Source organism: Mus caroli, unplaced genomic scaffold, assembly GCF_978045245.1.
Source record: "Mus caroli unplaced genomic scaffold, Mus_caroli_1 scaffold_5, whole genome shotgun sequence".
Classification (NCBI taxonomy): Eukaryota; Metazoa; Chordata; class Mammalia; order Rodentia; family Muridae; genus Mus; species Mus caroli.
Genome location: NW_028227260.1, coordinates 117,869,844 through 117,886,463, shown reverse-complemented (window position 1 = coordinate 117,886,463; position 16,620 = coordinate 117,869,844). Strand labels below are relative to the sequence as shown.

Below are 16,620 nucleotides of genomic sequence, written 5' to 3'. Positions count from 1 at the left end.
GGAGAGTTTCAACTGATACTCAGTTTCTTCATCTGCAAAATGGGTCTATGGATCATTCCTCTTTCTCCCTTACACGGCTGCTATGGTCTAAAAAGCCTACCTTGATATAAAATCTCCTGGAACAAAAGTACAAACTAGGGTACTGATAGAGTGTCATGTTTTCTTTAGCTGAACCTCCTTATAACTCTTGTGGGGGGGTTGTTGGTTTTCGAGTTATTAGTTGTGATGAATAAGGCTGTGTTCTCTGCCTCTAACTGCATAATTTTATACACTCTGGTCACATCCCTTCTCAGCCTTCATCATTCTAGACTAAAGAGTGAGCATTTGTTTAATCTATCCTCATAAGGCATTCTGCCCCCCCCCCTCCAACCACTACCATCCTTTTGATTATAGAGTGGCCCTTTTCTGGACTGTCTCCAGCTCCATTATGTTATTCTGGAAGCTGTAAGATCAGACCTGAACAAGTGTGTGTGTGTGTGTGTGTGTGTGTGTGTGTGTGTGCCTGTCTGCCTGTGTCACTGTGTGCATTCTCCAGCTCCGAACCTCTAACTCTGTCCCCCTCCCCAATTATGAATCTTGTAAAAGAAAAGATGATCGCCCAAGACCCTCTGTTCAAACTGCAGAGAAGGCCCCTTGGCCTCAGGTTGAAGCCTCCTTTTTCTCTCTGCGCAGCTTTGGCCCCAAGGGGCGAAACCGGCTCCCTGTCTGGCTTGGAAGGCTGGGAGGTGGATAACTAGGATGGGGAGGCCGAGGGGGAGGAAGAAAGGGGGGTCTTGCGCAAGCGCACGCTGCTGCACGGACGCCAATGCTGCTGCCTCACAGAGCAGAGGGAGGCAGAAGAGGAGGGAGGGAGAAGAGGGGGAGGGAGGGGGAGGCGGCACTTGGGCTGCAGCTCTCAACCCGAGGCAGTCAGTCCCTCTCAGCGCTTGGGAAGAGGAGAGAGGCAGCGGCAGAGTAGGATGCTCTGCGGGGTGCCCTGAGCCAGGGGCTCTTGAAGCAGCTTCCGGGACAGGGGCAACTGGACAGCTTTCACCATGCATCAGTCCCTGACTCAGCAGCGGTCCAGCGACATGTCCCTTCCCGATTCCATGGGTAAGTCCTGTCCTCTGGGAGGCAGCAGTAAGGGGGTAAGTGCGTTGTCCTCAGGACAGCCAGCTCCTGCCTGCCCCAGTGCCAGCCAGAGAGAGGGCAACCGGAATGGGGGTCCACAAACTCGAGTATCTGGGAGGTGGACCAGAGCCCCAAGGGAGCGGCCCAGCTGTGACAAGTGTGACGCGCTTGAGATTGGAGTGCCAAGCTAGGGTTGGAGTAGCCTTACCTAGCCCGGAGTGCATGTGTGTGTGTGTGTGTGTGTGTGTGTGTGTGTACAGACTTGCAGCCTGTGGTAAATCTCAGCTGTCTGGGCATCAAAACACTTCCTCCAAACCTGTGCCTTTGCTTTCGATTCGACGCTCCTTCTTTGCAAAGTCCACATCACTTCTAAGATCACGACTAATGATAATTAGAAGAAGCAGGATCTTAACCGCCCCCCCCCCACTCACTCTAGGTGATATCTTGAAATTCAGACCTGCAGTGGTCCGGGAGCTGATTTACACTTCGCAGACCGGGTGTGTGGGGGGTGTGTGCGGTGGTGGGGTGCTACTCAAGGGAATGGGGGTAGAAGAAAGGGTATGCTGGCAGGACGGGAAATCCTGGGGAATCACTCAGGACAGCTCAGCCTGGACATACGTAGCAGAATGATCGGCCCTTGAATTTGATTCCTATTCTACTCCAAATGCAGAGAGAGAGAGAGAGAGAGAGAGAGAGAGAGAGAGAGAGAGAGAGAGAGAGAGAGTGGTGGCCGGGTGGTGGTGGTGAGAGCACTAGAAAAATAAGATCCAGCGCAAGCCCGCGCATCTTCTGAAGTCGCGCTTTCCTCTTCAGCGGAATGAAGGGGGAGGGGCACTTTTCAACACCTTCCTAAAACACGAGAGGACCGCTACCGTCTTGCACCAACTTGGAGGTCCCTCGAGGGTGCTTTTCGGTAGCTACAAACGAATTTTAAGAAATAAACAAAACAAAACAAAATAGTTGCCTTTCGCTGTTAGGAACCTTCCTACGTCTTCGCTGGGAGAAGAAATTAATTTGGAGCCTTGGGTAAGAGTGAGGGGATTGCGGAGTCATAATTCCACCTAACCTTAAACTTTGTCTTTAATCTAGTCCAATTCGTCGTTTCTATCATACTTCACATTCTGCAAAACTCCTCTGTCCCAAATCTCTGCCATTCAGTCTTCTCAGCTCTTCTCCGATGAATTTGCTGGAACATGCACAGGGGAGGGGCAAGGAGATTGAGCCCAGTATGAGCTCTCTGCTGCCTGCAAAAGACTCAGTCGCAACAAATTTCGTTCAAGGGCCCCCGAAAGTGTTATCATCTGGATGGTGGAAGGCCTGTCAGTAGAAGCCCTGCACTTTTCATTTTTAAGGTCTTAGTTATCTGGTGCTGGATGCAAAATGAGGCCAAGGTCTAGGGTCCAAATCCAGAACCCAGCAGTACCAGACTTTCCAGTACCCTCCCCGCCCCCCACTCCACCCCACGTATACACAGGCACACAGAACTCCAAAAGCACTCCTTGCCTTGGCCAGCTGCGGCGCTACCACGGCTCAGGCGCCCATACATCTAGCTACAGCGTGAAAGAGCTGGGCGCAAGAGGGCGAGGGTTCTGCAGAGCCCATTCCAACTGTGTGCGACAACCACCTGCAAACCAAACCCTCCCCACCCAGAACCCTGTCTGTTGCTGCGGGGACTGAGCAGATTGGAGGCTCAGGGCTGAAAGGCTTGCTACTTGACACTGCTTTGTGGGTTTCAGAACAAGATGAAGAGAGTTCTCTCTCGTATTCCCAGGGCCCCCAGCCTGTCTTGCATTTTTCTAAATGTCTGGGCAACAAGAAGCTGAGCTCGGCAGTGCAGGGAAGGGAATCATAGATCTCATAAGACAAGGAACAATCATCACGAATAGCGTTTGGTAAAGGATCCACAGGCCAAACTCAGTAGAAAATTCTTGAGTAGAGTGATAGATAATTCTAGGTTCCCACAGTGTGGACAGGGGAGTCTCCCCGGAGTTCCCTGGCACTGGGCCCACAGCCTAGGCCTGAATCAGCTTCTAGCATCAAGGATACTTCCACTTAACTAAGCTCTGGGTTAGTGTTCTGCCTCGAAGGGCAGCATTTCTGAGGGGATTCCTTTTACGGGCAAGACACAGTCGTAGTCTCCAAAATAAAATGTAACACACACACACACACACACACACACACACACACACCACCGCCCACACCAGGGTGCCTGCACTACTTTTGCGGGCTGCTCTGAAGGAAGCAGACAGGGAATTGTGAAGATAGTAATTTGACTCCTGCGCACCTCCAACAGCTCCCAGCAACCCCCTCCTCCACCTTGGCAACAGCGCCCCCAAGCGCTGATGCACCGCTACTACATCAGAGCATCCTCTTCACTTCCAACAACACATTTGTAATTTACTGAGTATTGTGGTTTTTTTTTTTTTTTTTTTGATATCTCCATGTCCTGAGTAATTTACTAAAAAGGTGAAGGTAGTAGATTTCAGCACCTTTAGGTAAACGTTTGTGAGACTGGCAGAGCATTAAGGTTCTTGTGTGGGCAGCCACCTGTTTCCAGGGATGCTCCAGGCTGGGACTTGCTGAGATCCACTCTGCGGCAAAGCTGACTCAGGTAAGCAAATCCAAATCCATTCAAACCTCCGAACCTGAGAATTAACACGTCATCAACACCGCAGCATGCGGAGCAGTTTTTCAACATTCCAATAAACATTGCACACTCTCTTTTAGGAAGGGGCTATCAAGAAATACGTACAAGGTAAAGCACAAGCGCTCAGAGGCAGCATCCTATCTCATAGCAACTCCCAGCTTGGCTCCTTTCAGATATGAAATCCTGGAAATGGTGGACACCGTATGGGTTGTGGAAGAAACCTGCTGTCACAGTTTATATACTTATTGAGTAAGGCTTCTAGGCCATTAGAAACCAAGCTAATGTGTGGTTAAAGTAGCCGGAGCTTGATTAAGATAAACTTTGTGGTGGAGGAAGTTTTGAGCTTGCTTCAAATGAGGGGAGGAATTCAGATTCAAATACAGATGAGGGTTTTGATTAGGGGGACCAAGGGAGGGGCAAGATGATCCTATCTGGAAGGGTGAAGCACACCTCCAGAACTCCATCACATACCTCCTCTGGTATCTGGCATGGAGGTGGGGCACTGCAGAGAGGGAGGGCTGCAGTGGTTCTGCAGAGAGGCTGCTGGGGGTGCAGGCAGTGCCAATGATGAGATTTTGGACTCTCACTGTTATTGCTTACAATAATAGTAGTTTAAATACTAGGTACCACGTAGACAAGGTGGTGAAGTGCTTGCGGTTTTGACACATTAGCCACCGAGTTTTCAGTTCTGGGGAGCATTCAGAGTGTACTCTATTTCCAAAAGTTAACCCTGTGAGCATAGCCACATCCATTTGCACGATTCCTCCAACCGACTCTTTCTACTAGAAGGAAAGCAATTATGAGGTGTCGCCACTTGTTTGTGTTGTTTTTCAATAACCATCAGCTCCTTCTTTGCTGTGTATGTGATACAACAAAAAGCACTGTGTTCCACCTCTTGAGGGTATTTTTAAGTAGCTCATTGTGTCTGAGCTTTTTGTTTGTTAAAAAATTCGTCTACTAAATAAAACCCAAATAAGATGGTCCTGTGCTCACAAAATCATCATCTAAGGGCAGTCTCAGATTGTACCTTAGTAAGAGCAGGGTTCTCCTGCCTTCTGAAATCGAGCAACAAGCAGGTCAATGGCATGAGTCCATACAATCATCTGACTTTTAGGATCCTTGGCCACACCTTCAGAGTACTTTAAGGTATGCCTTATTCCAAGCAGACATGGACTTTATTAAATCAAACTGAAACCACAGGCAGATGGGGGGTGCCTCTTTATTTCAAAAAGAATTTACCCAAGAGTTCTTTAAAATAGTCAACTCTCCAAGTGCAGCTAAAAGCATTTGACTTGCAATTAAAGTCTTTGTAATATAAAATAAAGGGTGACTGGCAGAACAGAGAATAGTTTATCTAGTGCCCTACGACGTTTCCTAGCAATTTGATCCAATATAAATCTTATCTGGAGACAAGCCCCCTGTAAGGTGGCAAGATCTTTCGGTTTTCTTTCAACAGAATGAATTTCAATCCAGATTCTAAAGCAAATGAGAAAAAAAAAAAAGATTTTCAAATGACACCATGTGGTTTGCTGAGTCACTTTTCTGACCTGGCTCCTGGGCTTTTAAGAGTTAGAGTGATGTTTGCAAAGCAGATTCAAGGGCTGTGGAGAAGATGAAAGGTCAGTGGATAGGAATGAGCAGGTCAACGAGGCAATAAATTAGAAAGATCATGCCGACAACATTCCTGCTCCTCCAACCTAGTCTCTAAGGTTACACAGTCTCTATGTGAGCCGGTCTTGGAGTATTGGGGGCGAGAAGGGCTGTGTGTATGGCAAGCAGAAGGCAAGAAATGAATGGGAGGCTGTGTTGGTAAACTGATTTTAGAGCCCCACAGTGAAGCTAACTGAGAGACTCACCAGGTAGCTATCATGACATGGAATTAGGAACCCTTCTTTACAGACTCCTTTGGGTATCATGAAAAAAAATAAGAGGGATAAGGAACTTGCAGGTAGATGAAATAAATCCTGTCTGTCCTAACCCTACCCTTCTTCTCTCCCCTTCCCCAAACCAGGCAATCATGCTGTCATTTGCACCCTTGATAGCCACCACAAACAAAGGACCCCGGTGTCTAGGGACCTTCCTGTCTCTCTGCATGGGAGATGGCTTCCTAGCTCACTGCAGAGCAGACTCATTTGCAACTCCCCTTACCTCCCCTCCCACGGTGACACAGGAGCCTTGATGCTAGGGGCCTGTACCTGCTGGAACTGCTTCCAGAGTTTGGTGTAAAACAGTCTTAGAATAGTATTGTATTAGACTTGTACCTGATGAGTCACATCTCTTAGTTTCAAGGATGACGTCAGGGGAGGCCGCCAGCCCCTTCTACCCCTCCTCCCTCAGAGCCTTCAGCAAAGATTACACTGGGAAAGCCAGGGTGGCATTTTTGACACTGCTCTTCTATATGGAGGGAGGTTTCAGCAGGAGGCTGTGAGAACAGACATAGCCCCTGTTCCCCATGAGCTCTCGTGGGCCTCTCTGAACTGGTTTTCAGCTCTCCTTCTACTTTCCTCTTTTCTTTCCCTCCCCATCACCCCACAGGAGTGCAGTCTGGTCAGCGTCTCTGCTCCACAGCTTGCACAGGGTGCAGCAAGGCCTTTCAGAGTGCTAAGTCTTTGGAACGGGCAGAACCAAAGGTTCTCTTCAGTCCCAGTCACGATATTTAAAGCATATATGACACACTACCTACTGCTTCATTGTCCTCATCCTCTTTGTGGCTTCAAGGGAACTGGATCCTAATAGTCATGCCCACTTGTGTGTGTGTGTGTTTTTCTTGAGACCTCCTAGGTGGTTAATTTTCCCGTTGTATTTCCTGAGGAGAACCCCTTGCTTGTGCCTGTATAGAGTAAAATAGTGCTTAGTTCCTAGTGTAGAGCATTGCTTGGTTCTTTAAAAATTGTAAATTGAAGTGAGCCTAGATACCATTTTTTCTATCTGACTTAATAAGCTTGGTTTTGAAAAAAAAAATTGCTTGGTACTATCATGTCTGATAAGCCCTGAGCAGGAGCAGGGGCTTCTTGCCATTTTCATTGATGCCATCCTCACATACGCATAAATGTATGTAAGTTATATCTTTCTAGTCTACTTCCCCTGATACAAATCTTTGTGGACTAATAGCCTTCAACCATTTACTTTATTGCGTACATTTGTTATGTGACACATCTGGCCAACACACCATTTTTAAGTTTATGCACAAGGCAGCAAATGTCAGATACAAATGAAAAAAAATAAGATGCTGGTACCTGGCTCAGTTCTGATATTTACACTAAAAATGAAATTTCATATGTTCTTAGTTACCTACTGGCTTTACAATATTTTCATTTAATACCCTCATACAAACACTTCCCATTTGTCATATGCTTTTATAACCTACCCTAAAGTCACTCCACTGAGTGGGAATGACACATCTTTTCTAGAATGTCAAAACTACAAAATTGTCTTGCTGTTGTATACTGGCTGTTTATTTTCAAAGAAGCAATAATTTTTTTTTTAATTAGGAAAGTGTCACCTAATGACTGCAGAATGGAAAGCTCAATTCTTGCACCATAATTCCACTCCCTAGAGATATCCCAGTTACCAATAGGAGGAAGAAAGAAAAATCCTATGAGTAAATTTTCTCTTCTTTTTCCAGAAGAAATGAGCAATTTCAATGTCTCTCTATTCTTGCAGGAGCCTTCAATAGGAGGAAGCGGAACTCCATCTACGTCACTGTTACTTTGCTTATTGTGTCCATGTTAATTCTCACGGTGGGCCTTGCTGCGACTACCAGGACCCAGAATGTGACTGTGGGAGGTTATTACCCAGGAGTTATTGTAAGTACAGAGAGCACAGGTCAGCCTCTGGAGCTTGCTTCCTACAGCGTTCATGACTCTTCTGGGATGGTTTTCAATTCTGTTATCATTTACAGTGTTTGTTCTGCTTCCCTCTCTCTGTGTCTTTGTAAGGACACAGAAAGGCAGCTCTCCTTGGGAAAAACACAACTTGACTGAGACTTAGAAGTGTCCCAGTGTCTCCCTCAACTGAGACTGGGAAGCTAATTAAGTCATCTTATTGTCTAGGGCTTTGGTTTTCTGGTTTTAAGAGATGCTTTTTTTTTTTTTTTCTAGCAGCATTAACTTTAGCTCAGTGTTTGTTTTCCTGATCTTTCCGGGAATCTGACACCTCTACTTTCTGTGACCAGTGACACTCATTCATTTGCAAAGGGGTCCTGCCAGGAAAAGGTGTGGAAGACATAGTCTTAATACATGCATATTTATTCATTTATAAATCACATACACACACACACACACACATATATACACACACTCACAAAATTTATGTAAAATGGAAATTCAAACATTAGATGAAAATGAAATTCCAATTTTAATATCTTTTTATATAAACAGCAAAATGTTGTAGGATGTTATATACTTAGTGTGAAGTTTGTCTTCAAAGATAATTCCTAGAAACCCTTATTTCAAATGACCAATGAACTATTTGTGAATATTTTTGACTGGCTTCTTATCAGACATGTTCAAGTCATCATCAGAGCCACTGGTCTTTTAAGTGTCTTTAAAAGGTGGCTCTCACAGCATGTCTGACTAAAAGCTCCTACGGGAGGCAGAAATATCAACTCTGCCATTTTTCTCTGGTCATTTGTTATCAGGGTCAACTTCAATTTACAATTTTTCAATAGGATTTCCAAATCTCTCATCCAAATGCTAGTGATAATTTGGTTAAAAGTAGACGATATATCTGCACATACAGAAAGCCCCCTATCATTAACCCTTCACTGCTTGGAACTTGCCTCTTCACAAAGGAAGCTCTCATGATGGTCTGGCCTTCATACCCATAGAGGAATCCCAGCGACAGTCCATTTTTGGAACATCAGTAATAGTTTCTGTTTTCTCATTTCAGATTGTAACTAGGAATCAAGGTTCTAATGACTTCTTTTCATAGTCCAGTGGATAATTTACCCTCCCTTGCAGTGTAGGCAATCTATTTTTTCAACATGGAATTTGCTACATAAAAAAAAAAAAAAAAAAAAAACTTGTTTCCTAACTTGGTAAGATAGTGAGAGTCTGCCAAGGCAAACAAACACCCCTCGTTTGGGTCTATGAATAGTGCTGTTTAACCCCAAGTCTTAAGTCTAATGATTGAATCTTATTTTAATAACAATTAAATGATTCCTGAATTGCAATTGCTAGAGAGTAGAAAGATGTTAAGAATGGCACTTTAAAAAATAATTAACACAGCAAAGTGATCAGACATGGTTTTAGTCTTCTGTCTGTCTTTCTCACTCTCAATCAAAAGAGAAAAGGTTAAAGATAATGCCTTTAACAATCTGTTGCTATGAGTGACCAGCTTGGAGCCTGTTGCCTAGGTCACCGATTCGATTCCACAGTCTCACTACTCAAGAGCTCTATTAAAGACTGGTCCCCATGTGAGGTCTGATGTAAACTGAACCTTCTTCGAGCCTAAGTTCTGCAGTTTGGAGGAAGGTAGAGATGCCAACCCACCAGTTTAGGGCAGGTGTCTCGCAGATACCAATTTGTGCCCAGGGCCCTCTGTTAAACATGTGATATGAGAACTCACCCTGTCCACTTCCTGTGGTGAGGCAAGAAAATCACCTGTCAGCAGAATTGGGTTTTATTTTTAAAAGCAAGCAAAGGGGTGGGGAAGAAAGGAGAGGGGGGTGAGAACATTTTGGTGGCTTGGAAAGGAATTTACAGGGTCTGTGTGACTTTGTGTGCTTCAGGTAGCTGCATTAGTGAACTATTGCCAACTGAAGAGAGAATGCTCAAGCCAAGATCCAGAGTGGCTGTGGGTGAAGGGAGGACATTTTTCATGCTAGTACAAACCTTCTCTGTAGAGTATCTGACTGTGGGAGGCTAGGTTGGAATACATTAACAAAGGAATAAGGACTCATGATTGCTGTAATTCAAGTACTTCATGTTCAGCTAGCACTGGGAATGGAAGCAGTGGGGGCATATCTCTCTTTCTCCCTCCCTTCCTTCTTCCCTCCCTCCCCTCCTCCCCCAACCCATGTGTGTGTGTGTGTGTGTGTGTGTGTGTGTGTGTGCCTGCGCACATGCGCTAGAGCACGCATGAGTGAGTGTTTCACTAAAAACAAACTTACTAAGAGAACTACCCTGAGAGGGTGCTGTATTTCTCCCCAACACACACACACACACACACACACACACACACACACACACACACACACACACAGGCTTAACTTTTACAAAATTGCTCTCTGAATGCATGTAGATAATTTCTTTAAAATGGGTTTTAATTATACAGAGCAAAGCAGAGAAGATAGCAGATTGAACAGTCGAAAAATCCATTTGCGTTTATAGGTCAGATCGCAAATACAGTTAGGACTCCTACCTCAGCCGAAGTAAATGCCTGAGAACCCTGATTTGGTAGGGAACAGAGTGCTTTTGCTACTTGAACAGTTTGGTTATTAAGGAATAACTATATAAACTTTTAGAATGGCCATTTTTCCACCCAGGTATGAGTAAGAATGATGTGAAAACTGCAGATCTCCGCTCAATAGCCCCAGAGATTCTGACCCTACGAACATGAATTCTTCTCATAAGCTAATCTTTGACTGAAAAAGTAATGCAGGCTAAATATACATTTTACCAGTCACCCCAGGGAAATATAATTTAGGTGGACCAGCAGCCAGGTGGAGAACTAAAACACAATATAACATACTTAGCAGTAAAACCAGAAAGAGTATTCTAAGATTCTGCACTGTCAAACTGGTCATTCTGAATATAAATTATGGTTTATGAATCTGTGAAAACATTTCAAGTTATCCTGAACTCAACTATTTTTTCTTGACTCTGACTAAATGTATTAACAATACATGAGAATTTGAATATTTAAAACAGATAAATTATGGAGATAGTATTAGATTAGAAAAATTGACAAACATTTCATTTAAATACTAAGATGTTTGGCATTTCAAATACAATGAGGTGTTTAATACCCACGGAGGTATATTATAATAGCATGGTAGCTAGTCTACCTGAGCTATAACATAGTATTATCATCCTAAAATATGTGCACACAGATGCCTCTTTAAGGATGAACTAACCTGTCTGTACAGGCTGAAAGATAATGATTTTAAACATTAAGACTGATAATGACAAACTGGCTTATGGGTTTTTACTGTCTTTGAATGTTTAAGGCATATTCCATTTCAGAAATGTTCCAATGTGCCTTCTACTTGGAAAGCCTAAAAATAAATAAGTAAATAAAATAGAAAATAAATCCACTATTTACTCTGGCTGTTGAATAAAGCTGAAAAAGGGCCTGGGGTTGCTCCTTTCCTCTGAATCTTTGCTTACTGGGAGGAGAAGGAAGACTCTAAATGTGTTTCCCAGGCAACCCACAAGATGGAGTTTGTTCATCAGTGAGGAAAACCTTCCTGGAGCTCTCTGGTCTCAGTGTACTTATACTTTAGAGCTCAGTGGACTAAAAACCATATAGAGTCACAATGGGATATTTGGAGACAGATACCTTCTCCAGGCTCACGTGGCTTTCTTTATGTAACGACTATGTAAAGAGATGTAAGGACATGTGAAGTCTGACAACATTTTGAATGCCTAGGGCATAACCAGGAGCCGTGCAGAGCTGGGGTTTGTGATTACGGTAAATTAAACAGACATTCAGAATGGTCAAGCTTGTTATAAAACATCAATTTGAATCCTGATGCCCTGAACAAAACTTGTGTAACCTCACAAGTATCTAACCTCCACGGTCATCTTGTTAACCCCTTAGCACTTAGCACTTAGACATTCAAAGCTTCCTGAAGCCACTATCCTGGCCACCCTCTGTTTCTGTTTCCCAACACCGACCTGTTTTGGTGTTTTGGGCTTTTCTGCCTTGATGGTGCCAGTTACTCAACCTTCCAATTTTTTTTTAAATTTTTTATTGTCACCACTAAATCCTCTCTATCTACTTAATGGGAACATTTCTTTTATTTATTTATTTATTTATTTATTTATTTATTTATTTATTTATCTTAAAATGGGTTTAATTATACAGAGCGAAACAGAGAAAGTAGTGGATTAAACAGTCAAAAAATCCATTTGCGTTTATAGGTCAGATCGCAAATACAGTTAGGACTCCTACCTCAGCCGAAGTAAATGCCCGAGAACCCAGATTCGGTAGGGAACAGACTGCTTTTGCTAATTGAACAGTTTGGTTATTAGGGAATAACTATATAAACTCTTAGAATGGCCATTTTTTCCAGCTCAGGTAATAGTAACGTCCTAAATGCAACTTCCTCTCCGTCCTCTCCTCCCAGTCCCTCCCTCTAGCAACTCTTCCTTTCTCCCCTCCCCCTCTCCCCTGAGAAGGGGAGTCCTCAGTGGGAGAATTTCTAAGCTATTGGGGTCCACAGTGTAGTCTACCATCTTTGAACCTTTGTTTATATGGGTCCATGATTACTTAGGCAAAATATACTTTAGGATTTAGACTTTCATTTTGCAGAAAATTACAGAGAAATACCATCTAGCATTTCAGCAGGGCTCTGAGAAGCACGAACAGTCAAGTTCCTTCCTAGTTGTATCATAAAACATGAATTCTAATATAAAGTAAGGTAAAGATTATAAAAAAATTCTCACATAAGTTCAAGATCAAGCTTTACCACTAAATTGGGTATCAGAAAATTCTTTCAGTTTTCAGAGATTTTCGAATTTCAAGGTTAAAGAAATAGTTTGTGGACTGTTTCAGCCAACTGTAGCACGGATTCCCTGACCCCAAATCTCACTGCCCTTGCCAGCACATCCCACTGCAATCCCCAACTCCAAATCATAGATCAATTGCAAGCTGTGCCCCAAGGTACGTACCCAATTAATGTTTACCGAGCCTGTCTTGGGTGTCTGGGGCAGTGGGTGGGAATACAAATAGGTACTAGGATCCACTCCCCAGAGTCCTTCAGCTGGGGGTGATAGGCCATTCCTGTAACCCCAGCACACAAGAGCATGAAGCAGGAGGCATAACACAAGCTTGAGGCCACCCAAGTTACTCAATGCGGCTTTGTCTAAAAAAAAAAAAAAAAAAAAAAACAGTAAACCTCTCAAACCATTTAAAAGAAAACTTTAATCTGACTTTCATTTCTAGTAATCTGTCATTTTACTTGACAAATGGAGGGCAGCCAAAACAAAGAAAACAAATTATTAGGTAGTTGGAAATAGCACTGGAACTACAAAGACATTAGGTCGTGTAAGGTATCATTACCATATTTTTTTAACTTCCCTTTGTTTTATGTATACAGGAGTTTCTTGCATGTATGTCTGTGTACCATGGCAGTAGGGTCCTCTGGAATTGGAGGTAGAGGTGGCTATTAGCCGCCACACAGGTGCTAGGGACTGAACTCAGATCCGCTGGAAGAGCAGCCAGTTTGCATAACCACCGAGAGGTCTCTCTGGTTCGCTAGGAGCTGGCATTGATTAGAAGCAGCTGCCCATTTTCAGGAAACTGCTGGCTCCTTTCTTACTTTTCACTCCAAGCTCTTGGTGTCAAACAGGACTTCTCATTCCCTGAAGAGAACACTTTCTATAAACAGGGGCCTGGATGTGGTAGGCCATACTTTTAATTCCAGCACCCGGGAGGCAAAGGTGGGGGTGGGGTGGGGTGAGGAGGGATCTCTGAGTTCAAGACTAGCTTGATCTACAGAGTGAGGTCCAGGACAGCCAGGGTCCTTACAAAAAGCCCCAGAGTATGTATTCATATTCATTGAACTGAGTTTTCATTGCTGGGGCATATTTGGGTTGGAGAATTACTGCAACAAAAACGTATTTACTGTGGGTGAGCGTATGCCATGGCACTTTCAAGGAGGTCAGAAAGAAGGTCACTCTTACACAGTGAGACCCTGTTGTAAGAGACAACACTAACAAAAACCCACACAAAGCTACTGACTTCTTAGGCGTCAGGATGTGGATGTTGCTCATTAGAGACTCTGAGGGTGAGTCCTGGCTTTGAGATTAAGGTGCTGTAAGAGGAAATGAATTCTTAGAGTTCTTCTAGGCTTCTGCTCTCCCTTCTGTCAAACTGGAATGATCGCAACACTACCAAACTCTGCATCATTCCTATGGTCAAAGCTGGGAGGGGTGGGGCACAAGAACACCTGTGAATGGAAGGCTCTTTAAATGCAAGGTCTTTCAACAATATTGGTGAGTTTATCTACCTACCATCTAGGTAAGTGATTGCTTCTGCTCATCACTCATTAGATGTTAGTTCCTTTTCCATTGAGCCCCACCCATCCTATGAGCCCAAATAAAATGCCTCCTCTTCTATGGAAATTTAGTTAGCTGCTTAAAATGTGCCAATGCCACATACTTTACCTTTATACTTGATCCTTACAACAACACTGATTCTCATTTTTAAAATGCTTTCAGATTACATTATTTATTTGTTTGTTAATTTTTTTTCTGGGGGGTGGGTGGAACATGAATAGATCCTGTCTCGATGTGTGTGTGGGGGAAGTCTGAGGACAACTTGTAAAAATTGGCTTTGTTTTTACAGAATATGGATCCCAGAGATGGAACTCAGGTTATCAGGCTTGGCATCAAGGGCCCTTCCCTGCTAAATTACCTTAAGTACCCCATTTTAGAGATGAGAAAGCTGAAGCAGAGAGTCTTTAACAGACTGTCCCAAGGTCCCATGATTAATGAGTAGCAGCGACAGGGATATGGTCTGGAATGAATTCCTCTTAGCTCATGTAGTGCTTTGTCTTTATAGCCTGTGCTCTTTAACTTATAGTCTGTGTCTTTCACTAGACTGTGAGCTCTTGGGGGTCAGGTATCGTGATGTCTCCTTATAGACTGGACTAAATGACACTGAGATGAGATGGGATGAGAAAGAACAGGATGGGAGGCATAGATAATGTAATAGATAGGCCCGAGATGTCCAGTTCTGGAGTGTCCTGTCTTTCTAGCCAGTTCCACAAGGGTTCCGACTGTCTCTTCCAGGAACCACCATCAAAGAGTTGTTTGGAAATGTCAGGAATAGCCAGTTGCTTTGTTTCTGATACCTACTAATTACTTGTCCCATTGCTTCGACAAGATCCTCGACAACAGTGATTTAAGAGAGGTAGGATTTCGTCTAGCTTACAGTTGCAGGTGACACAGATTCATTATGCAGGGAAAGGGATGGCAGCAGGGGCAAGAGGCAGCTGCTCACACTGTACTCAGAGGCCAGAAGCAGAGAGTGGTGGATGCTCATGCTCAGGTAGCTGCCTCTTTCATACGTAGTCAGTAACCCAGCCCATGAAGTGGTCCTGCCCACACTCAAAAGTGGGTCAGCCTCTTCTTAGTTAAATGTCTTTGTAAACACCCACCCAGACATATCCAATGCTGTATTTCCATGATGGTTATAAGGTGTTTTTTGTAGTTACTTGCTCTATACTCACAACCATCTGTAACTCCAGTTTCAGAGGATCTTGCGCCCTCTTCTGGCCACTAAGGGCATTGCACATGCATGATGCACACTGACAGAATTTTCCACCTTAAATCACATGACAGTGGTTCAAAAGTTAATTTTTTTTGGGGGGGGGTCAGTGAGATGGCTCAGCAGGTAAAGGCACCTGCCACAAAGCTCAGCAACCAGAGTTCCATTCGTAGGACCCAGGTGGCAAAAGGAAAGAACTGATTCTTTCCAGTTGTCTTCTGACTTCCACTCACACACCCATCGCACTCAAGTGTGAGAGTGTGAATAAATAAATAAACAAACAAATAAATACTAAATAGTCTTAAAAACATAAAGTAGGTGCAACAACAATATGAACTAACCAGTACCCCGGAGCTCTTGTCTCTAGCTGCACAAGTATCAAAAGATGGCCTAGTCGGCCATCACTGGAAAGAAGCCCATTGGACACGCAAACTTTATATGCCCCAGTACAGGGGAACACCAGGGCCAAAAAGTGGGAATGGGTGGGTAGGGGAGTGGGGGGGAGGGTATGGGGGACTTTTGGGATAGCATTGGAAATGTAAATGAGGAAAATACCTAATAAAAATATTTAAAAAACACATAAATGTCTTTTTAAAATGTAATGCTGGGGGCAGAATGGCTGAGTGCTTGAGAGCAGTGGCTGCATTTCTAGGGTTTGATTATTTCCAGGACCTATTTGGCAGCTCACAACCATCTGTTAATCTAGTTTCAGGGGAATCTCACGCCCTCTTCTGGCCTCTGAGGGCTTTGCACATGCATGGTGCATAGACATACATGCAGGCAAGAATTTATATACATAAAATAATACATATTTTTAAATTTGAAAAGTATGATTCAAATCTCTAGAACAAAACAGTACATTTTCTCAGTATGCACTGAATAGCAGGTGATATGCCGAGCTATTCGACTGTATTATGTCCATTAAAAGTCATTTGAATGTATTGCTTCTGTTAATCTTTACAAAGCTATGTAAGATCACATTTCTGTGGTTCCTTCTATTTCATACACAAGAAAAGAGGCTGCGTGGTTAGTCAGTTCTAGATTACACAGACATTAGTAGAAGATCTGTGTTTGCAAGCCAGATTAGTATGATGACTGTGTTTACATTGGTATATTTTGCAGCAACACATCTTAGTTGTATTTTAGAGAAGATTGGGTGGGAGAAAGTATATGTCCCCTCTTGCATCTCAGCATCCTGGCATGGAGTAGTCTATCTATTCAGACACGTAAGCTTTGTTTTCCCAAGAATGGTTGCTGGTCCTGCAGAAGGAATGTTTGCTCCCTTTCAGTCTCTTCCATTCTTGAGGTCTTGAGGCAAACCGTTAGTTTCTGGACAGGGGCCCATCAGACCCAGTTCTTGGGTTCATTAGGTTTCCCAGCCTAGATGTAAAACTTGGGAGTCTTGTGTTAAAGCAGATGCCTCT

The 16,620-nt window shown here is 43.7% G+C and overlaps 1 protein-coding gene across 4 annotated transcripts in view; it reads left to right on the top strand.

Moving 5' to 3' along the window:
* Positions 1-848: 848 nt before the first annotated feature.
* The window catches only part of Tmem255a (transmembrane protein 255A), a 55,911-nt gene continuing 40,139 nt past the window's right edge, over positions 849-16,620 (top strand). For all 4 annotated transcript variants that reach the window (XM_029473302.2, XM_021153277.3, XM_021153274.3 and 1 more), the window contains exons 1-2: positions 849-1,092; positions 7,421-7,563. In XM_029473302.2, coding sequence (XP_029329162.1) covers positions 1,035-1,092; positions 7,421-7,563 — 201 coding nt within the window. In that variant the 5' untranslated portion in view covers positions 849-1,034. The remainder of the gene's footprint in view (positions 1,093-7,420; positions 7,564-16,620) is intronic.